Source organism: Thalassophryne amazonica, chromosome 13, assembly GCF_902500255.1.
Source record: "Thalassophryne amazonica chromosome 13, fThaAma1.1, whole genome shotgun sequence".
NCBI classification, from domain to species: domain Eukaryota; kingdom Metazoa; phylum Chordata; class Actinopteri; order Batrachoidiformes; family Batrachoididae; genus Thalassophryne; species Thalassophryne amazonica.
Window position 1 is genome coordinate 980123 of NC_047115.1, and position 23197 is coordinate 1003319.

At 41.8% G+C, this 23197-nt stretch overlaps 1 protein-coding gene across 2 annotated transcripts in view; it reads right to left on the reverse strand.

The window, feature by feature from the left end:
* Nucleotides 1-22876, reverse strand: part of tbc1d12a (TBC1 domain family, member 12a) — a 51643-nt gene extending 28767 nt beyond the window's left edge. For both annotated transcript variants that reach the window (XR_004564467.1, XM_034184787.1), the window contains exons 1-2: nucleotides 21692-22876; nucleotides 8263-8404 (exon numbers count right to left, since the gene is read on the reverse strand). Coding sequence is in view for 1 of the 2 variants with exons in the window: in XM_034184787.1 (XP_034040678.1) it covers nucleotides 8263-8404; nucleotides 21692-22587 (1038 nt within the window). In the remaining variant the exon portion in view is untranslated. The remainder of the gene's footprint in view (nucleotides 1-8262; nucleotides 8405-21691) is intronic.
* Between the last annotated feature and the right edge of the window lie 321 nt (nucleotides 22877-23197).

A 23197-nucleotide genomic window follows, 5' to 3' on the forward strand; every position in this document is an offset into this window, starting at 1 on the left:
GTCAGCTGTGACAGCATACATCATCGTCTGGCAACCGCCAAAACACACACACACACACACACACACACACACACACACACACACACACACACACACACACACACACACACACACACACACACACACAGTAAATCTATTTTTCAGTCTCGTGCGTCCGTTATGTAAACGCCAGAAAGAGACTCGCAGCGTCTGAATAAAACCAAACACAGCATCACAATCAGCCTGCAACCAATAATCAACTATATTACTGATTATGACCCGACTATTCATTTGTAATCAATAAATTATCTAGTCTCCAAAACATCAAATTACATTTTTTTTCTTCTTAAAATGATGAAAAGACTCCAAAAACTAAACATCCTGTTGTTGTATCACAAATTAACAGTTTGAAAGTTTGAACCAGTTTACTTTTGGTTTCCCTGGGAGCAGGTTTAACAGCAGACAGGACCTCAGTGTGGCACGTGTGCACTTGTGGTCGATCGATATGGATTTTTAAGGGTCGATACCGATTAAAGACAAGCTTTGGGGGCTGATACAGATATCTGAGGCAGATATTTGCCTGCAGTAAAAGGTATCAAAATTTAGTATAACACACTCTTAAAAATTCTTTCAAATGTTTTGCAACATATATTTAATTCACAGAACCTTTCGACATGACCTACAAAAAGTGCAAGGAGCTAAAAAATAGCATTATTATGAGGTTGAACAAATAAATAAATCCAGCCGACACAGATCCAGTCTGCACACTGCTGTCTTCTGCTATCTCTGTCTGTGGGACAGCAGCCTTCAGCACTGACAGGCTGAACGTGTGGAACAGTGAGCGGGACTTAGTTACAAACCAGAAAGCGGGGACTCGTATTTTCAAAGAGTGGTTTGGGCTAACAGCCGATCAGTGCCTGATGTGAGGGCCCATTGGCTCCGTATGATGGGACCTTCACACAAATCAGTGGGCAAAATAAATGAAAGTAATTGAAGATTTGTAATGTTTAGTAATTCTACAATAAAAGATAGTATTAAAAAGATTAAAAACAAATTACAGACATAGCATTTGCTTTCTTCTTCAAAAATGACAGTTTTCTGTCATCTTGACAGTATTTTTTTGTATTTCAGCATTTTTGAGTGGGATTGCATTAGTTTTATTTTTAATAATATAACCTCTTTAATAATTATCTGATTTGAACAAGAGCTGAACCTGGACTAACTTTACTGTCGAGCCTGCTCTTTTAGGGATGAAACCTGGATGAAAAACTTTCTGAATCAGTTCTTCACACTTTCCTGTTTCACTGAGGTTGTGAGCTTAAGATGATCATTTAAGATTGTTAAGGTCCGCTGCCTTTTAATGAGCATTTAGCGCTAAAGTTCACTGTTTACAAAGGATGATCCTTTGTAAACAGTAAACAGTTCCAATGAAAACCATTACCTTTTCATGTGAAAATGAGTGAAACACCCCCCCATTTTCTTCTCGAATGCTGCGTTTACACATAATGACGACAAGTCACGAATGCCACAAAGTACACATGCTTGGCCGCTGATCACAAATGTGAATATTCGGGGCAGAAGCGTACTGGAGAAGGTGCAGAGATGTCTGGCTGCACGCAAGTCTCCTCTTGCGCCTCTGGTTGCTCAGACTCATTCTCCCGCTCATCGGTTACAACATCAGGTGGAACACCTGCAGGAGCTTCAGCAGGAACTGTGGAACGACACTTGGAGCCGAGTTTAATTGTGCGCACGTGACAGAAAACTGATTTGTCATGGCGCGCAGTGAAATGTGACATCGCGTTACAAGTCATGTCAAAACTTGACAGTTTCCGTGTCACTTCGTAATAACGCGTGACAGTTTGGGCTCCAAGAACCATCACAGGAACCACTACGAACGTTGTCATGTTCTATTAAGGATCAATACTCATCAAGACGGATCAATATGCTCAGTTGTGACCTCCACGACGTGAGACGAAATGAGGGTGGTGTGTGACATTCGTGGAAGATTTTTTGACAGGCAAAAACATGCTCCACGAATATCAAGAATATCATGCACCAACACGCACTATTAAGAAACCTATTCAGATGAGTTAAGTCACATTAAGAATGTCAGGAATGTGTCAGGAATGACAGAAAAATGACATTTGTAACGCGTCTTGGTTATGTGTAAACGCACCTTAAAGCCCCTTTCACACCGGGGCTGATCCCAGTTGCATCGTGCGTTGTTATGACGACGCCACGTGAAAGCAACCTAGTGCCGAGACAATGCAGCTCGGCACCACAACAGCGCGAGGGCCGCAAACACAAATTAAACATGTTTAATTTTTTTGCGTCCTCTGCTCGGCGCAGAATTAAGTGGTTTCAGCGCAAGTCAGAGCAACAGGACAGTACTCAGCGTGACTAGAAGCCACACCCTCACAAGACAACGTTACACAACACCAATTTATGATTCCTGCTGTGTTCCATTGTTCCTGAAGTATAAATCACGCAGGATTGTTTTTATACCATGTACACAATGCAGTAAAACTACATGCTTAAAAAAAGACCACAGGAAAAAAAAATTGCTGATTGCAGCTTCTCTGTGTGGAGCTGTCTGGTGAAGAGAGGCACTGTGAAGCAGCTTCTTCTCTCACAAATGTGTTTAAATAAAATCCATAAAAGTCCTGCTCACAAGCTGATTGCCAGAGACATCCAGTAAAAAGTCCGGACATCTCCAGTCCACTCACGGATGATTCGTTCACGCGCGCACATGTTAACAAGTCCTGCTCACAGACTGATTGTCAGAGACAGGACATGTCCACATTAACTATAACTCCAGACATCCCCACATTTACTCACGGACGGTTCATTCGCACGCACACGCACGCATCTCGCGGCAAAAGGAGGAAAGATAAACTATAACAGAATGCAGAGCGCAGACCTGCAGCTCAGCACAAGAACGAATATAAACTAGAAGAGAAATCAGAGTGCATAGTCTGTCTGCAGCCAAACTGTGCACTTTGATTCCTCTGGAGATGCGAATCATTTAAGCCCCTTTTACACTGGGGCTGCTTCGAGTTGCTTCCTGTGGCGTCATGACGACGCAGGAATATCTGCGGCAGGTGCGCGCAGCAGGGGGCAGAGAGGAGGTGAGAGCGCAGCCTGCAGGTTCCCTGCACAGAGGAATCAAAGTGCACAGTTTGGCTGCAGCCAGACTGTGCACTCTGACTTCTTTTCTAGTTTATATTTGTTCTTGTGCTGAGCTGCAGGTCTGCGCTCTGAGTTCTGTTATAGTTTATCTTTCCTCCTTTGACTGTGAGATGTGAACGAACTGTCCATGAGTAAATGTGGAGATGTCTGGAGTTATACTTGATGTAGACATGTCTTGTCTCTGGCAATCAGTCTGTAAGCATGACTTATGTCCTTTAACACAATGATGAGAGAGTTTGAGGGGAGAGCGAGGAGCACAGCCAGCCTTTATTTTTTCTTTTAATTGTTCACATGTGTGCACGTGAACAAACTGTCCATGAGTGGACTGGAGGTGTCCGGACTTTTTACTGCATGTGGGCATGTCCTGTCTCTGGTAATCAGTCTGTGAGCAGGACTTATGGATTTTATTTAAGCACTTTTGTGAGAGAAGAGCGAGCAGCTGCAATCAGCATTTTTTTTCTGTGCTCTTTTTTGAGCGTGTAGTTTTTACTGCATTGTGTACACGGTATAAAAACAATCCTGCATGATTTATACTTCAGGAACAATGGAACACAGCAGGAATCATAAATTGGTGTCGGGTAACATTGTCTTGTGAGGATGTGGCTTCCAGTCACGCTGAGTACCATCCTATTGCTCTGACTTGCACTGAAACCACTTAATTTTGCGTCGAGCAGAGGACGCCAAAAATTAAACATGTTTAATTTTTGGCGTCTGATTTGCTTCGTCCTTTGCATCCCACATGCTGTTGTGGCGTCGAGCTGCATCGTCCTGGCACTAGGTTGCTTCCACGCAGCGGCGTCCTGATGACACATGACGCAACTGGAATAAGCCCCGGTGTGAACGGGGATTTACAGTCATTCATTTCTGAATGTAGCAGGAGCTACGGACATAAGGAGGAGCTTTGGATTATTTAATGAAGGATTTTGATGGCATTTTTTTTTCTTTCACTCAAGCAGACACAGATGCTGTTTTCAGCTCTTCTCTCCTCTGAGCTGCTGTTACACAGCACTGTGGCCTCATGGAATACTAAAGTCGCTGACTGGTGATCTCTCTTTAAAACATGTAGGCATGAAGGCAGAACTTTGTGACCAATGAGTCGCTACATCCAGCGCTGCAAAAATAAACTGGCGTATCGGTTGGTATAAATGGCTGATACTGATATCTGAAAAAATACCGAATACTGGCACCGATAATCTGTCAAGCCCTAGTGTGCACACCACAGTCTGTGCTGTTTCTTAACATAACTAGCCTTAAATTATACAAGTAAGCAATATGGAAAAATAAATGGTTGTTGGACAGCATATTGGATGTTATGTGACACAGTTTGGACAAAAGAAATCATCAGATGAACACGGATTGTTGATCCACGGTGTTAGAAATATTTGAATTTTTTTTTTTTTTACTTTTATAATTTGGGATTTATGGGCATTGTTGTAGTGTACTTTTATTATTGCCATTTGTTGCATTGTTAAAACTGATTTTATGTAGTGGAAAGACAGATATAAATTATTATTACTGACAAAGTGTGACTTTTCAGCATAAAAGTTGCAGAATATGCCAAACTAGTCACAAAAAAGAAAGGTGTCTTGTATTCCAGAAAATCAATCAATCAATCAATCAACTTTTTTCTTATATAGCGCCAAATCACAACAAACAGTTGCCCCAAGGCGCTCCATATTGTAAGGCAAGGCCATACAATAATTATGAAAAACCCCAACGGTCAAAACGACCCCCTATGAGCAAGCACTTGGCAACAGTGGGAAGGAAAAACTCCCTTTTAACAGGAAGAAACCTCCAGCAGAACCAGGCTCAGGGAGGGACAGTCTTCTGCTGAGACTGGTTGGGGCTGAGGGAAAAAACCAGGATAAAGACATGCCGTGAAGGGGGGCAGAGATCGATCACTAATGATTAAATGCAGAGTGATGCATACGGAGCAAAAAGAGAAAGAAACAGTGCATCATGGGAACCCCCCCACAATCTACGTCAAAGCAGCATAACCAAGGGATGGTCCAGGGTCACCCGATCCAGCCCTAACTATAAGCCTTAGCGAAAAGGAAAGTTTTAAGCCTAATCTTAAAAGTAGAGAGGGTATCTGTCTCCCTGATCTGAATTGGGAGCTGGTTCCACAGGAGAGGAGCCTGAAAGCTGAAGGCTCTGCCTCCCATTCTACTCTTACAAACCCTAGGAACTACAAGTAAGCCCGCAGTCTGAGAGCGAAGCGCTCTAATGGGGTAATATGGTACTACGAGGTCCCTAAGATAAGATGGGACCTGATTATTCAAAACCTTATAAGTAAGAAGAAGAATTTTAAATTCTATTCTAGAATTAACAGGAAGCCAATGAAGAGAGGCCAACACGGGTGAGATATGCTCTCTCCTGCTAGTCCCCGTCAGTACTCTAGCTGCAGCATTCTGAACCAACTGAAGGCTTTTTAGGGAACTTTTAGGACAACCTGATAATAATGAATTACAATAGTCCAGCCTAGAGGAAATAAATGCATGAATTAGTTTTTCAGCATCACTCTGAGACAAGACCTTTCTGATTTTAGAGATATTGCGTAAATGCAAAAAGGCAGTCCTACATATTTGTTTAATATGCGCTTTGAATGACATATCCTGATCAAAAATGACTCCAAGATTTCTCACAGTATTACTAGAGGTCAGGGTAATGCCATCCAGAGTAAGGATCTGGTTAGACACCATGTTTCTAAGATTTGTGGGGCCAAGTACAATAACTTCAGTTTTATCTGAGTTTAAAAGCAGGAAATTAGAGGTCATCCATGTCTTTATGTCTGTAAGACAATCCTGCAGTTTAGCTAATTGGTGTGTATCCTCTGGCTTCATGGATAGATAAAGCTGGGTATCATCTGCGTAACAATGAAAATTTAAGCAATACTGTCTAATAATACTGCCTAAGGGAAGCATGTATAAAGTGAATAAAATTGGTCCTAGCACAGAACCTTGTAGAACTCCATAATTAACTTTAGTCTGTGAAGAAGATTCCCCATTTACATGAACAAACTGTAATCTATTAGACAAATATGATTCAAACCACCGCAGCGCAGTGCCTTTAATACCTATGACATGCTCTAATCTCTGTAATAAAATTTTATGGTCAACAGTATCAAAAGCAGCACTGAGGTCCAACAGAACAAGCACAGAGATGAGTCCACTGTCCGAAGCCATAAGAAGATCATTTGTAACCTTCACTAATGCTGTTTCTGTACTATGATGAATTCTAAAACCTGACTGAAACTCTTCAAATAGACCATTCCTCTGCAGGTGATCAGTTAACTGTTTTACAACTACCCTCTCAAGAATCTTTGAGAGAAAAGGAAGGTTGGAAATTGGCCTATAATTAGCTAAGATAGCTGGGTCAAGTGATGGCTTTTTAAGTAATGGTTTAATTACTGCCACCTTAAAGGCCTGTGGTACATAACCAACTAACAAAGATAGATTGATCATATTTAAGATTGAAGCATTAAATAATGGTAGGACTTCCTTGAGCAGCCTGGCAGGAATGGGGTCCAATAAACATGCCGATGGTTTGGACGAAGCAACCAATGAAAATAACTCAGACAGAACAACCGGAGAGAAAGAGTCTAACCAAATACCGGCATCACTGAAAGCAGCCAAAGATAACGATACATCTTTGGGATGGTTATGAGTAATTTTTTCTCTAATAGTCAAAATTTTGTTAGCAAAGAAAGTCATGAAGTCATTACTAGTTAAAGTTAATGGAATACTCAGCTCAATAGAGCTCTGACTCTTTGTCAGCCTGGCTACAGTGCTGAAAAGAAACCTGAGGTTATTCTTATTTTCTTCAATTAGTGATGAGTAGAAAGATGTCCTAGCTTTACGGAGGGCTTTTTTATAGAGCAACAAACTCTTTTTCCAGGCTAAGTGAAGATCTTCTAAGTTAGTGAGACGCCATTTCCTCTCCAACTTACGGGTTATCTGCTTTAAGCTACGAGTTTGTGAGTTATACCATGGAGTCAGACACTTCTGATTTAAAGCTCTCTTTTTCAGAGGAGCTACAGCATCCAAAGTTGTCTTCAAAGAGGATGTAAAACTATTGACGAGATACTCTAACTCCCTTACAGAGTTTAGGTAGCTACTCTGCTCTGTGTTGGTATATGACATTAGAGAACATAACGAAGGAATCATATCCTTAAACCTAGTTACAGCGCTTTCTGAAAGACTTCTAGTGTAATGAAACTTATTCCCCACTGCTGGGTAGTCCATCAGAGTAAATGTAAATGTTATTAAGAAATGATCAGACAGAAGGGAGTTTTCAGGGAATACTGTTAAATCTTCTATTTCCATACCATAAGTCAGAACAAGATCTAAGATATGATTAAAGTGGTGGGTGGACTCATTTACTTTTTGAGCAAAGCCGATAGAGTCTAATAATAGATTAAATGCAGTGTTGAGGCTGTCATTCTCAGCATCTGTGTGGATATTAAAATCGCCCACTATATGTGACAATTCTAAAAGTTCTTAAATCTGTTCATTCATTCGAAACTTCAAGTGGCTCTAATATAACTGGATGAAGAGTTTGAAATATCTTCTTGATGATTTTTATCGATTTACAGTCAGTTATAAAAAATGACGTGAAGTCTAGTTTAAAGTGTATAATCTTTGTACTATTGGTGTACAACACCAGTCCCTCACATTTAACAAGCTGGAACAAATTAAGTCCAGTTAACTTGTGTCTTTAAAGGTGTTATAAATGACATTTTCAACATTAACATAACAACCAACAACGATTTTCTGTTTAAAGATTTAGCAGCGTAACAGCGTCCTGCGTACAATGAGACAACACATCCTCTGTCTGTGTGGGGACCTGAGCTTTTCTGTTCCTTGTTCTCGTAGCCAAGCTGGATGCACATGCACGTGAACCTGTTGCACCTCTCCACATTTGGGGGTTGAGGAGGAGTGGCCAAAGTGTGGCAGTGCTTTGGTCTGAACTTTGAGTCACTGGGTCCTTTGTACTCCTTAAGTCCCGCCCACTATCAAACAAACACAGCTAAAGACACTTTATTAGAGGTTTTCCTGTGACAAAAAAAAAAAAAAAAAAAGGCACCACACTGACCTGCTGAGTGGACGACGAAGGTGGGGACACAGACTCTTTCGTCACACTGCCGTCTCTGGCCCCTGACTTGCTGAAGAGTCGCCACCCAGTTGCATTATGGGACTGTGCCTTGTGTTCTTTGGCCTTCCGAGAAAACAGGCTCCTGGAAAACAGTTTTTCATAATGTGTGTTAAATTTCTGTAAGGATTCTATTCAACATTCTCTAAAATTATTCAAACATTTGATTTAATTCAAGATTCACGGGACAAACGTTTCCTATAAAAACATCTTAAACCAAACTGTCTCCTTTTTCATCCAAGACGTTCCTGTGAGTCGATGTGAAAACTGCAGGATTCTACACATAAAGCCACAAATATATTAAAAAAATAACTAAGGATGTTTCCACGACAGTGCTTCTCAATGCTGTTAATGTTCTCACAACCATTAAGATTATTTTCTAAACACACACACACACACACACACACACACACACACACACACACTTCGTTATGTAAAAGTAATCTGATAGCAAGAGGTTACGGGGTCACCAGAGTCTTTCCCAGCATGCACTGGGTGAGAGGCAGAAAGGATCCTAGACCTGACGTGTCAGATTTGGAGGACTAGCTCGTCTTGATCCAACCTTTGTTCTTAGAAAACATTACCTGCAGTCTACTGGTTTCTGAATCAAAACCTTAAAACTGCATAGTATAGTTACTCATGCATACTCTTAACATCAGCTGAAATTATTACTGGACTATTTAATGTGTGTCACACTTTCCGCGACCCCACATTCACGTTAGCTACAAGTAGTCTGGGCCCCACCGACTTCAAAGCTCAAAAAAAAGGGTTGGACCGGTCTCGACTTGCTACACTTTTTTCTTGTTTTTTTTTCTTTTAGTATGACCCCTAAGGACACCTGAAAAAGTGGTCTGCTTTGCTGAAAATATCGCAAACTGAAACTGTGGCCATTTTTGTATATGCACCTTTGGTCATTTCACCAAAAATAGTGAAAAATGGTATTTACTCTTAAACTCTTTAGTGGGTTGGGTAGGCTACCAAAAAATGCACCCCAGGCACACACAATACATGTACTGACATCATCAAGGTCAAATATGCATTTAAAGAACATTTTTTTATTACTTATAACCAGAAAAATCTGAAAATTAACCCCAATTTTCATCACTTTTAATAAACTTTTCCTTTTAGTAATCATATCAAGCAATGTGTCATTCTTTCATGTGCAGAATGTACTCTTCTGTAAAAAAAAAAATGTGAAAAATTGACAAAAAAATAAAGGATCAGTGATGATTTTAGTAAGCCTCACCCTCAGGCCTCATATTGCAATTTGACCAAAACTACTGCTGTTAAGAATAAATAAGAGAAGTAAACAGGAGAATTCCAGCTAATAAATAGCAATAAACATACATGAGGGCTACTTCAATGTAATACAAATTTGTATAAATTTAAAATATTTTATAATTATGGTATTTTTATGCTATTTACACTTGTTTCAGGAACTAGCAGCTACATATTGGAAACAATGTTTTCTAAAACACTACAGAATAGGCATGAGGCAAATGCCCTGTCTTTCACTTACCTTGCTAGTTGCACTGTACAATGTACCTATAAAATACAATGAATGTATATGTATATACTTTGTTGTGTTCTGCAAGTTTCTGGAGTTGTGCTGCAATTAGTGGTAAGAAACAGTAGATAAGGATCTGGCTTGCCTGTCTTATAATATTCACTCATTATATATTACTGTTGCAGGTAATGAAGACAGGTGAAAATCCTGAATCATCGAGCCAGAATTTTCAACAAAGCAACCAAAGAGAAAGCAGTTACAAATTATACTGCTTAATATGCCAGAAAAAAACAGACACTAACTCTGGACCCCTGCAAAAACTGACAGATCAAGGTTATCCTGCACTCTTATATGCTGTAACTAACAGGAAGGATGATGTCTCCTTCAGACTTGAAGATGAGTTAAAATCTCAATCTGAATTTCTCAACAAGAATCCTGTGTGTCATGCTCGATGTCATTCCATGTACACAAACCGCAAAACTGTTGATCAAAAGAAATTCAAGTTTGCAAAGCAGGCTTGCACCTCACCTACAGCAGGACAATCAACTGAACCAGATGGCAGTTATGCCCCAAGAATAACACGGTCTTTCACACCACAGCCTATTATCGACAAAGAGGAATGTTTCATTTGTGGAAGAGCCCGCACTACCAAGGGTGATAGATTACAATTAATCTAATCTGTAATAGAGCAATTACATGCTCTTGGAGCTCTTGCTTGCCTCTACTGGTGGTTGGCTCTCACTGCGGTATTGTATCACTTCCTGTTCCGGAGCACAGCGGTGTTTTTCTGTATCTGTTAGCTGTTTAATCTGCGCAGTTAGATTGATCTAGTTATCTAGATTACGATTTGTTTCCCAGTGTAATCTTTACGTGCCTTAACTAAAGCACTCATTCTGCTGAATCACCTCTAAATTATTTACACATTATTCACTTTGCGTGTTTTTAGGAATCCGCTAGCTTAGCGTAGCTACTAGCTCTTAGCCGATTTAGCATGGCGGCTTCTCCTGTCTCTCCCGCACTTTTCTGCTCTGGGTGTGAAATGTTTAGTTATTCCTCGGCCTCCTTTAGCAGTAATGGTACTTGTAATAAGTGTAGCTTATTCGTAGCTTTGGAGGCCAGGCTGGGCGAATTGGAGACTCGGCTCCGCACCGTGGAAAATTCTACAGCTAGCCAGGCCCCTGTAGTCGGTGCGGACCAAGGTAGCTTAGCCGCCGTTAGTTCCCCCCTGGCAGATCCCGAGCAGCCGGGAAAGCAGGCTGACTGGGTGACTGTGAGGAGGAAGCGTAGCCCTAAACAGAAGCCCCGTGTACACCGCCAACCCGTTCACATTTCTAACCGTTTTTCCCCACTCGACGACACACCCGCCGAGGATCAAACTCTGGTTATTGGCGACTCTGTTTTGAGAAATGTGAAGTTAGCGACACCAGCAACCATAGTCAATTGTCTTCCGGGGGCCAGAGCAGGCGACATTGAAGGAAATTTGAAACTGCTGGTTAAGGCTAAGCGTAAATTTGGTAAGATTGTAATTCACGTCGGCAGTAATGACACCCGGTTACGCCAATCGGAGGTCACTAAAATTAACATTAAATCGGTGTGTAACTTTGCAAAAACAATGTCGGACTCTGTAGTTTTCTCTGGGCCCCTCCCCAATCAGACCGGGAGTGACATGTTTAGCCGCATGTTCTCCTTGAATTGCTGGCTGTCTGAGTGGTGTCCAAAAAATGAGGTGGGCTTCATAGATAATTGGCAAAGCTTCTGGGGAAAACCTGGTCTTGTTAGGAGAGACGGCATCCATCCCACTTTGGATGGAGCAGCTCTCATTTCTAGAAATCTGGCTCATTTTCTTAAATCCTCCAAACCGTGACTATCCAGGGTTGGGACCAGGAAGCAGAGTTGTAGTCTTACACACCTCTCTGCAGCTTCTCTCCCCCTGCCATCCCCTCATTACCCCATCCCCGTAGAGACGGTGCCTGCTCCCAGACTACCAATAACCAGCAAAAATCTATTTAAGCATAAAAATTCAAAAAGAAAAAATAATATAGCACCTTCTACTGCACCACAGACTAAAACAGTTAAATGTGGTCTATTAACATTAGGTCTCTCTCTTCTAAGTCCCTGTTGGTAAATGATATAATAATTGATCAACATATTGATTTATTCTGCCTAACAGAAACCTGGTTACAGCAGGATGAATATGTTAGTTTAAATGAGTCAACACCCCCGAGTCACACTAACTGTCAGAATGCTCGTAGCACGGGCCGGGGCGGTGGATTAGCAGCAATCTTCCATTCCAGCTTATTAATTAATCAAAAACCCAGACAGAGCTTTAATTCATTTGAAAGCTTGTCTCTTAGTCTTGTCCATCCAAATTGGAAGTCCCAAAAACCAGTTTTATTTGTTATTATCTATCGTCCACCTGGTCGTTACTGTGAGTTTCTCTGTGAATTTTCAGACCTTTTGTCTGACTTAGTGCTTAGCTCAGATAAGATAATTATAGTGGGCGATTTTAACATCCACACAGATGCTGAGAATGACAGCCTCAACACTGCATTTAATCTATTATTAGACTCTATTGGCTTTGCTCAAAAAGTAAATGAGTCCACCCACCACTTTAATCATATCTTAGATCTTGTTCTGACTTATGGTATGGAAATAGAAGACTTAACAGTATTCCCTGAAAACTCCCTTCTGTCTGATCATTTTTTAATAACATTTACATTTACTCTGATGGACTACCCAGCAGTAGGGAATAAGTTTCATTACACTAGAAGTCTTTCAGAAAGCGCTGTAACTAGGTTTAAGGATATGATTCCTTCTTTGTGTTCTCTAATGCCATGTGGCAACACGGTGCAGAGTGGCTACCTAGGCTCTGTAAGGGAGATAGAGTATCTCGTCAATAGTTTTACATCCTCATTGAAGACAACTTTGGATGCTGTAGCTCCTCTGAAAAAGAGAGCTTTAAATCAGAAGTGTCTGACTCCATGGTATAACTCTCAAACTCGTAGCTTAAAGCAGATAACCCGTAAGTTGGAGAGGAAATGGCGTCTCACTAATTTAGAAGATCTTCACTTAGCCTGGAAAAAGAGTCTGTTGCTCTATAAAAAAGCCCTCCGTAAAGCTAGGACATCTTTCTACTCATCACTAATTGAAGAAAATAAGAACAACCCCAGGTTTCTTTTCAGCACTGTAGCCAGGCTGACAAAGAGTCAGAGCTCTATTGAGCTGAGTATTCCATTATCTTTAACTAGTAATGAGTTCATGACTTTCTTTGCTAACAAAATTTTAACTATTAGAGAAAAAATTACTCATAACCATCCCAAAGACGTATCGTTATCTTTGGCTGCTTTCAGTGATGCCGGTATTTGGTTAGACTCTTTCTCTCCGATTGTTCTGTCTGAGTTATTTTCATTAGTTACTTCATCCAAACCATCAACATGTTTATTAGACCCCATTCCTACCAGGCTGCTCAAGGAAGCCCTACCATTATTTAATGCTTCGATCTTAAATATGATCAATCTATCTTTGTTAGTTGGCTATGTACCACAGGCTTTTAAGGTGGCAGTAATTAAACCATTACTTAAAAAGCCATCACTTGACCCAGCTATCTTAGCTAATTATAGGCCAATCTCCAACCTTCCTTTTCTCTCAAAAATTCTTGAAAGGGTAGTTGTAAAACAGCTAACTGATCATCTGCAGAGGAATGGTCTATTTGAAGAGTTTCAGTCAGGTTTTAGAATTCATCATAGTACAGAAACAGCATTAGTGAAGGTTACAAATGATCTTCTTATGGCCTCGGACAGTGGACTCATCTCTGTGCTTGTTCTGTTAGACCTCAGTGCTGCTTTTGATACTGTTGACCATAAAATTTTATTACAGAGATTAGAGCATGCCATAGGTATTAAAGGCACTGCGCTGCGGTGGTTTGAATCATATTTGTCTAATAGATTACAATTTGTTCATGTAAATGGGGAATCTTCTTCACAGACTAAAGTTAATTATGGAGTTCCACAAGGTTCTGTGCTAGGACCAATTTTATTCACTTTATATATGCTTCCCTTAGGCAGTATTATTAGACGGTATTGCTTAAATTTTCATTGTTACGCAGATGATACCCAGCTTTATCTATCCATGAAGCCAGAGGACACACACCAATTAGCTAAACTGCAGGATTGTCTTACAGACATAAAGACATGGATGACCTCTAATTTCCTGCTTTTAAACTCAGATAAAACTGAAGTTATTGTTCTTGGCCCCACAAATCTTAGAAACATGGTGTCTAACCAGATCCTTACTCTGGATGGCATTACCCTGACCTCTAGTAATACTGTGAGAAATCTTGGAGTCATTTTGATCAGGATATGTCATTCAAAGTGCATATTAAACAAATATGTAGGACTGCTTTTTTGCATTTACGCAATATCTCTAAAATCAGAAAGGTCTTGTCTCAGAGTGATGCTGAAAAACTAATTCATGCATTTATTTCCTCTAGGCTGGACTATTGTAATTCATTATTATCAGGTTGTCCTAAAAGTTCCCTAAAAAGCCTTCAGTTAATTCAAAATGCTGCAGCTAGAGTGCTGACGGGGACTAGAAGGAGAGAGCATATCTCACCCATATTGGCCTCTCTTCATTGGCTTCCTGTTAATTCTAGAATAGAATTTAAAATTCTTCTTCTTACTTATAAGGTTTTGAATAATCAGGTCCCATCTTATCTTAGGGACCTCGTAGTACCATATCACCCCAATAGAGCACTTCGCTCTCAGACTGCAGGCTTACTTGTAGTTCCTAGGGTTTGTAAGAGTAGAATGGGAGGCAGAGCCTTCAGCTTTCAGGCTCCTCTCCTGTGGAACCAGCTCCCAATTCAGATCAGGGAGACAGACACCCTCTCTACTTTTAAGATTAGGCTTAAAACTTTCCTTTTTGCTAAAGCTTATAGTTAGGGCTGGATCAGGTGACCCTGAACCATCCCTTAGTTATGCTGCTATAGACGTAGACTGCTGGGGGGTTCCCATGATGCACTGTTTCTTTCTCTTTTTGCTCTGTATGCACCACTCTGCATTTAATCATTAGTGATCGATCTCTGCTCCCCTCCACAGCATGTCTTTTTCCTGGTTCTCTCCCTCAGCCCCAACCAGTCCCAGCAGAAGACTGCCCCTCCCTGAGCCTGGTTCTGCTGGAGGTTTCTTCCTGTTAAAAGGGAGTTTTTCCTTCCCACTGTAGCCAAGTGCTTGCTCACAGGGGGTCGTTTTGACCGTTGGGGTTTTACATCATTATTGTATGGCCTTGCCTTACAATATAAAGCGCCTTGGGGCAACTGTTTGTTGTGATTTGGCGCTATATAAAAAAAAAATTGATTGATTGAAATTGATTGATAGATCCCTCCTTTTGGTTTCAACATTAGACAGACAAAATTCAGTCTGGAATAAAGCAAATGAACTAGGAGATGAAGATATGCTACGCAAAATCCGTGGTTCTGACAACAAATGCATGGACATGGTGGCAGAGGACTTTCGGTACCAGAGAATCTGCATGAGCTCCTACTTGACCAGACATGCTCAAATACAGGTCAAGTCAAGCACTGACACAAGTCCATATGATGCTGCACTGAATAAGCTGGTATCTCAGATAGAAGAGCCTCTTTTCAGACATGGAGCTGTTTTCTTCATTACAGGTCTGAGGAATGAATTCCGAAAGTACCTTGAAGAATATGGGGTGGACAATGCTCAGTCATACAGATCTCACTACTTGGCAGTCGGACTCCGAAAATACTATGAAGTAGATGGCAACTGCAGAATACAGATTGTGCCACAGAAGGGATCTTCTAGCTTGGTATGCTCTACAGACCTGAGCATAGGCTGCCTGATGTCCAAATGACAGAAACTTAGACTGTAGAAGAGTCAGAGTATGGAGAAGAAATTGGTGATGAGATTGCAATTGATGATTCCATGATCTCCTCTTACTCCTACCACACTGCAAAAACAATACAGAAGGAACTCAAGGATCAATGGAAGGGAGAGAAGAAGGCAATGAAGAGTGCCAGAGCAGGTCAGCCTGAAAGTGAGGATGAAGGCACAGCACTACAAATGGAAATATCATACATGGAGGCACACACACACACACACAATACATGAATACCTGCAACAGCATGGCAGACATCTTGAGCCAGGTTGAGCACTTGTTCATGGTGTTTTTGACCGATATGCACTCAACCATCCTCATTCACCTCGGGTGAGGCATCCGTTAATAAGGACTGTACAGGCTGCAACTCACTCTCTGTGATATAATATGTACATCTCAGGACAACTCACATCATAACAGCTCATATGAGCGAACCATGAAACATCGTGCCAATGGTGTAACCACATCACGCAGCTGCTGTAAAAATAAAAAAATATAAAATTTAAATTACATGCCATCCACAGGGTTCGAACCCACACTTTCCAAAAGCTCTGATTCCCAGTCAGAAACTTTACCACTGAGCTACCATCGCTGTTCTGTGAAAGCTACAGGAAACTGCCTGATATCAGGAAGGACATGGATGTATTTAAAAAATAAAATCACACACCATATATAAACACCGCACTGTATTAAATCCCTCTTACCAAGCGGACAATACAAATATCCATCTGTTCCTCTGTAGATGACCCATGGTCACAGACGTACATCATGAAATGACATGAATGAGAAGCAGGGCGCTCGTATGTTCACATCTGTGTGCATGTCCTGCCCAACACACGTGTCTTGTGGACAGCAGGACAGCTGTCCCCAGCTGTGATGTCCAGATGCACAGCTCCCCACAGCTGCTCCTGTCAGCGGCCACACCTCCTGTCAGTTCAGTGCACACACCAGCGTGTCACTGCGTCCGTTTGCAAAGCCACACTCATGGGGCACTTAGACAAATTTCACATCCACCTCGACAGTGATCGTCTGCAGACTGTTTTTGTGATGATCGTACGAATGGCCACACATTTTCTAAGTGCCATGTGAGCGGTGTTAGTTGTTCGTGCTTGTCACCTGGAATTTGGCCGACACCTGCCGTGAGAGGGTTCAATGGGCTCACACAACACACACCGCCTTTCACCCGGTGATGTGGGCAAATAGTTGTAGCAACAGGTAAATGAGGCAGCCACGATTTTACATGTTTTGCACACAATTCCTGCTTTATGGGCACTCCATGTGCAAATCGACCACTTTCACACTATGTGTGAAGGGGCCCTTAACATCATGCACATTAATGCAAAGTAACCATGAGCTGGCCAAGCCCTGAGAGCGCAAATCAAGCAACAAGCACCAACTGCTTGTCACCCACATTTGTAGCTATTGTGGCCTGATTTATGCTCCGCTCACATATGCAAACCTATCAGTTGTTAATGTGATTTAGTCATTACTGCTCACATACGCCCACATGTCCTTTATGTTGGCACGGATACAAAGAAAAATGTCCACTAGAGGGCACTACAGGCAGTCTCTAAAGTTTCTGATGACATCAAACACAGCGACAGCCGAAAAAGACGTATTCATTTTTCTACTGCAAGAGAAACAAAAGCGTAGGAGGTGAGCTCTACGACCATTACAACTTACAAGATTTTACATATATATATACACACACACACACACACAATTATTTCACTATTGTTAACAGTCTCCTTTGTGGACTTTTGCTTTAATTTTGTGCATTATTTGAAGTTTGGCTACACTGCTCCGGTGGTATTTTTCATTTTGTCGTGATCTGCAAGTTTTCAGAAAATGGACACAAAGACAGACAAAATGGACACACTGCGCAGACAGGAGGCTCCATCAGTATCAGCATTTAACATTGAGTATCAATGGGCCTCAACACCGATGCAGCACCGACAAAAATAAGTAAATTAAATTCAAAATATACAGAACTGACTATATTTGCTGATGTTTAGTGTTGATTTTAAGTTTTAGTGGTGATTTTAAAACTGTGTGTTATTAGAGTTATTCTGAGTGTACGCTGGATGTGCAACTCTGGGAATGCTGCACTATTTAGTCTGTAAGGTTAATGTCCTCAGTTTTTCACAAAAAGAATTTCTTGCAAAAGCGCACCGAAATGATAAACAACAAATGTTTAAAAGAAAAAAAAAGAGAGAACTTATCCTTTAAAATCACAGATGCAAAAGTCCAACAGGAATAAATTCTGCAATGAAAGAAGACAAAGTGCAGTAATAAAGAGTTTTAATGTGATGCAGAAAAAGCTGCCAGCTCGACAGATTTACATCAGCAAAGATTCTGCTGATCAGGGGGAGGGAAGAAAAACAGGGAAGGAGGGAGGGAGGGAGGGAACGGAAACAGACGAGAGAGAAAAGAGAAGTGCAAGAACAAAGAAGAACAAGAGAAAACCACAAACTATATCATCCCTCCACATGTGGAGAACTCGCAAAGACAGTGTCCCAAAAACACTGAGGTGTGTGTGTGTGTGTGTGTGTGTGCCGCTCGTCTTGTTGCCATGCTGACAAAAAGGGCAAATACACACATCAAAGGTAAAAAGGTAAAGATGCTGATGATGCCAGAAAAGATCCAGAACAGCTGAAATGTAAGAGCACACACTGGGTTCAGACGTCCGCGGAACAACAAGCGGGAGTTTGGAGACTAAAAGCGTCCAACAGTTTGTCAGGAACGTTTGGCTGAACATTAATTAGCTGGAGTTCCATGACGTCAACACTGTGTGCTCAGACAGCAACACCTTCAAGGTTTGTTTTTAGGACAAGAGTCCACCAACACTGCTGACACTATTATTTTGTACCAATTCAGAATCTTCAATTCTGAAAGAAAAGAATATCAGAGAAAATTTAAAGGTTAATGTCAGATATGCAATGAATTTGTGGAGTTTTTTTTTTTTAAATCAGTGTGTGCTGCACAATAATGGAAGGTGGACCAAATCAGCGGTTCTTGTGCGTTGGAAACTGTGATGACTACTTCTGGAAGGGTGCTGTGCATTTCTGGAATCAGAACAAAACTTGAAACTGATCTCTCACCTCTCACTTGTTCTGAAATGGTTTAAGGTTTAATGTTTGTAAAATTAACAAATTCTGGAAATTTGTACAAAACTGCCAAGATAGTCAAACTGTTATGCAAAGTGCTTGAAAAAGTAGTTCGTGAACAAATGCTGACTTACTTGTTTGAAAATGGTGTTATTTGTAGAAATCAACATGGGTTCCTTCCTAAAAAGTCGACTGTAACTAATTTACTGGAATGTCTTGAAGAATGTACTTCAAATTTTGACAAGGGTTTGCAAACAGATGTTATATATTTGGACTATTCTAAATGTTTTGATTCAGTTGTACACTCAAAGTTACTTTATAAATTGGGCAGGTATGGTTTCCAGGGATCAGCCTTGAGATGGATCGAAAATTGTTTGGACAATTGCGTTATTGATAATGTTGACAGTATTTGTGATGTTGGGGTTGTTATACAATCTAATTTGAAATTCTCAAACCACTGTAATTCTATTATTCAAAAAGCTCATTTTGTAATTAGACATATTTTTAACACATTCAAGGGGCACAATTATATGTTTTATGTATCTTTGTACAAAAGTTATGTTCAGCTTATCCTGGAAACTTCCAATTGTGTATGGTCACCTAGGTTGAAAACAAATGTAGACAACACTGAAGCAGTACCGTCCAGCAGTATTTCACTCGTAGATTAAATGTTTGTACAGGGTTTTCTTACCCAGACAGACTCAGACTTTTGAAGTTGGAATCCTTGCAATGCAGACACACTAAAGCAGATCTGTTATTGTATTTTAAGGTGCTGAATGGTCTCATTACACTAAACAGCAACAATTGTATGAAACCTTACAGAAGTAGCAGAGGTCATGAACACAATTTGTTCCATTTTTATAGAACTGATATTCAAAAACATTTTTGGGCTAATAGGATTGCAAAAATCTGGAACTCAGACAGAAATATTGTGAATTGTAATAATGTTATTTAATTTAAGAATGCTTTAAGAAAGTTACATTTATGGAGGTAGGGGGAGTTACATGTCAATACACTCCTTGATTTTATATTGATTTTTATGTTTTTTTTATGGTGAATAAAGTATCTATCCATCTATCTATCTAACTGGGATGTTAAAAAAAACGTGAGACATGTCCTTTAATAACACCACAACAAACCACTTCCAAAAAATAAATGAAACAGCTACTCCAGAGAAGGTAGGAGTGTGTGGCAGGAGAAGGGACTGTAATAACCTGGCGGTTCGTATGTTGGAGCTTGTTTCAGGTTTGACAGACTTGGAGTTGGATTCAGTTACATGACAAATATCATTGCAGAAGACAACTGTGCTGTCGGTGTGTGTGTGTTGTTGTGTAGATGATTTGAACGAGTTTGTGTGAGCTCAGAGCAAACCGCCTGTTAGAGCGCCGAAACCCTTCCGTCTGTGTGGATTTCCTCTGAGACGAGATGATATTCAGACCAGCTGCCGGAGCCCCAAGTCCAGACCCAAACTAGACACACAAACAGCTGCCAGGCAGCAGAAATGCCTCCGTAGGTTCAGGATAACAAGTGCAGCCTGCCCTAACTTCCTCCTCAGCACTTCTTCAGGAATGTTACCAGCTCTCATTTTAGCCTGTCATGTTGGCAATAAGGTTCTTACTTCCAGTAGGGAAGCAGAGGTTTTAATAAATAACTTTAATCAATTCAACGCAATGACAGCAAACAACCAGAGAGTCCGTTTCCAGGACCATGATCAGAAAACATTTAAGTAAACGAATCCTCTGAAGCAAGGGAGGGAAGTGACTAGGGCACAGGGAGCGGGAAGAAAATTTTTTAATTTCTACCTTGATATACTAATATTTTATGCACTTTTAAACACAAAATTCATTGAAGTGTAAACTTGGAATATGGTCAGTTTTCACTGTAATAGTAAATACCCCAACATAAAACTAAGACAAATTAAACTGTGAAAACAAAGAAAAATCTACAACAGGTAATGAAACTGTTAACTGATCTGGGGCCCACTCCAAAAAAACAGGATTACCAAATAAGACAGGCTTATTTCGTTAGTCTACCTTATAAACCAGACTAACAAAATAAGCATGTCTTATTTGTTAATCTTGTTTTATGGAACAGACCCCTGGATTCTTCTGCACCAGATGATATAAAACAAAGAACTCAGGTGTGGACAATTTTTATTCACATTTTTGTCACCACTTCCACAGCACCCTCTGATGGTCACAATCAAAAAGCATGTGTGTAGTAAGTTTGTTGCGCACAACTTTTGTGGAGGAGGTTTCGCAGACTGGGGGCAGGTCTGGATTTGATCCATCTTCCAATACTGAACACTGGTACAAAACCTCAATAGTATGGCTGTTTAATGGGTCTGGATCTATACCGGTGTGTATATCTATCCCTGATTTATGTTTGTGTCTTTAAATTCATCATTACAACTCCACAATGTCCAAGATGATCGTATTTTATTTGTTATTAATGTTCTATTGATGATGTTAACCTGTCCATTATGTGTGCTGCTGCCATTCTTAGCCAGGTCACCATTGTAAAAGAGGTCTCCATCTCAATGGGATTTTATCAGGTTAAGTAAAAGGTTGTTATTAGTATTATTTTTATACACACTTGATATTTGAGACAGAATAAAATTATTTTAAAGATCAATTATCAATGAAGGAAAGAGCAAATCAAATGATTTACGGTGTTTAAAATAAAAATTGTGTATTAAAACTATGACTAGTTTCAGAGACTGCCTTAGAATGCAGGAAAAAGGCTATTGATTTTTTTTCCGAGGGGATGATGCCCACGGACCCCTTACTAATACCCCACCCCACGAAGCTAGACCTGCACCTGCCCAGTAAGTAGATCATTTGACCCACAAAACTTTTACCTGGTGAAGAACTCTGCGAGGCCGAACCTCTTTGGCATCATCTTTGGTTCCGATCCGTCCGTCTGTCCGGTCAGGTCTGGCAGGTTGTCTGGGGCACTTTGCCTGCGACCTGCTTCCAAAACATGCCGGAAGTCCTGCATGTCCTCGTCTAAAAAATAAAAGCCCCCATCGTCGTTCGGGGACAGCGGGGTGGCATCGCAGCTGAGGGAAACCACCAGATTGGGGTTCGTCCTCAAAGTCTGCGGTCTGGTGGGTAAAGTGACCCCGGGGAAGGCCTCGTCATCCGCCCCGGTGCTGGGTTCGGACAGCGGGCTGCAAGAGGAGGCGGAGAGCTCGGCCGCTGCTGGTGCATCCTCCTCCGGGTCCCGACAGGACAAAGACCCGAACCGGGGACCAGCGTCAGAGTCTGGCCTCGGCTCCAGGTCGTACAGAATGGATTCGGGGAAACAGTCTGTGTCTCTGTCGGTGCTGATATGGAACCCACCGTTGGCTACTTTCAGGTGTGTCCGGTCCGGTAAGGGACCGGCAGTAGAGCAGTCGGACTGTCCGTTGGTCATGTTGCAGCAGTCTGCAGTCTGCCGGTGTTCGTCTAAGCACGGCAGCCGGACACCGGGGACCGCAGTCCGGATACACACCGGGGCTCCTTCGCCTCCGCCCTCCCGGAGCCCCTCCTGCTCCTCCTCCTCTCCTCCTTCCCACCCGGCCATCCTCCGCTCCTCCTGACCGGCTGACTCAGTGAATCCGTTCACTCCGCGGCCGGGGAGAAGCTCCTCCAGATTCAGCACGACGGAGCCGTTAGCGGCCACAAAAACACGAGCCTTCCCGACCTCCGGAGCTCCCACGTTCTCATTCAGGTCGACTGTGAGCGCTCCTCCAGACGGCCCCGGAGCTGCCATCGCCGCTCAGGCCGCCAGACGAGCCTCGGCTGCGGGTCTGGACTCCCGCCGGCCACTCGGCCGAGCTCCGCACTCCTTCTCCGAGCAACAAGCAACCATTTTCCGGTGTCACCTCAGTACAGCGGGCGGACGGCCTCCATGTCTGCTGTCTGAATGTAGAATCTTCGACCCTGACGTGGAGCTCGGCGCCGCCGCTGGAAGAAATTTAATTAAACCCCGTCGGATTTATCCGGATGCTCCCCAGCGCCATTTTGAAAATAATAATATCCCCCGCCCCCAAGATGACGTCATGCTCACTCACTCTGCTGAGCATAGGGCTACAGTGACGCCTACAGGTTACTGCGTGTAAATACACCACAGATCCCTGACCGCCGACCCTGGAAAAAATACACACACACACACACACACACTCCACGTGCCCCTCAGTCACTCGGCTCCTCTCCTCCCCCTAACCTCACCCCTCCACCACCTCCCATCTCTTTAAAAAGGGAGTGAAGCTGAAACATGCAAATGAGCAGTCAGCCATCTGGTATCACAGCAGTCATGTGATCTACAACCCCTGGCAAAAATGATGGAATCACCGGCCTCGGAGGATGTTCATTCAGTTGTT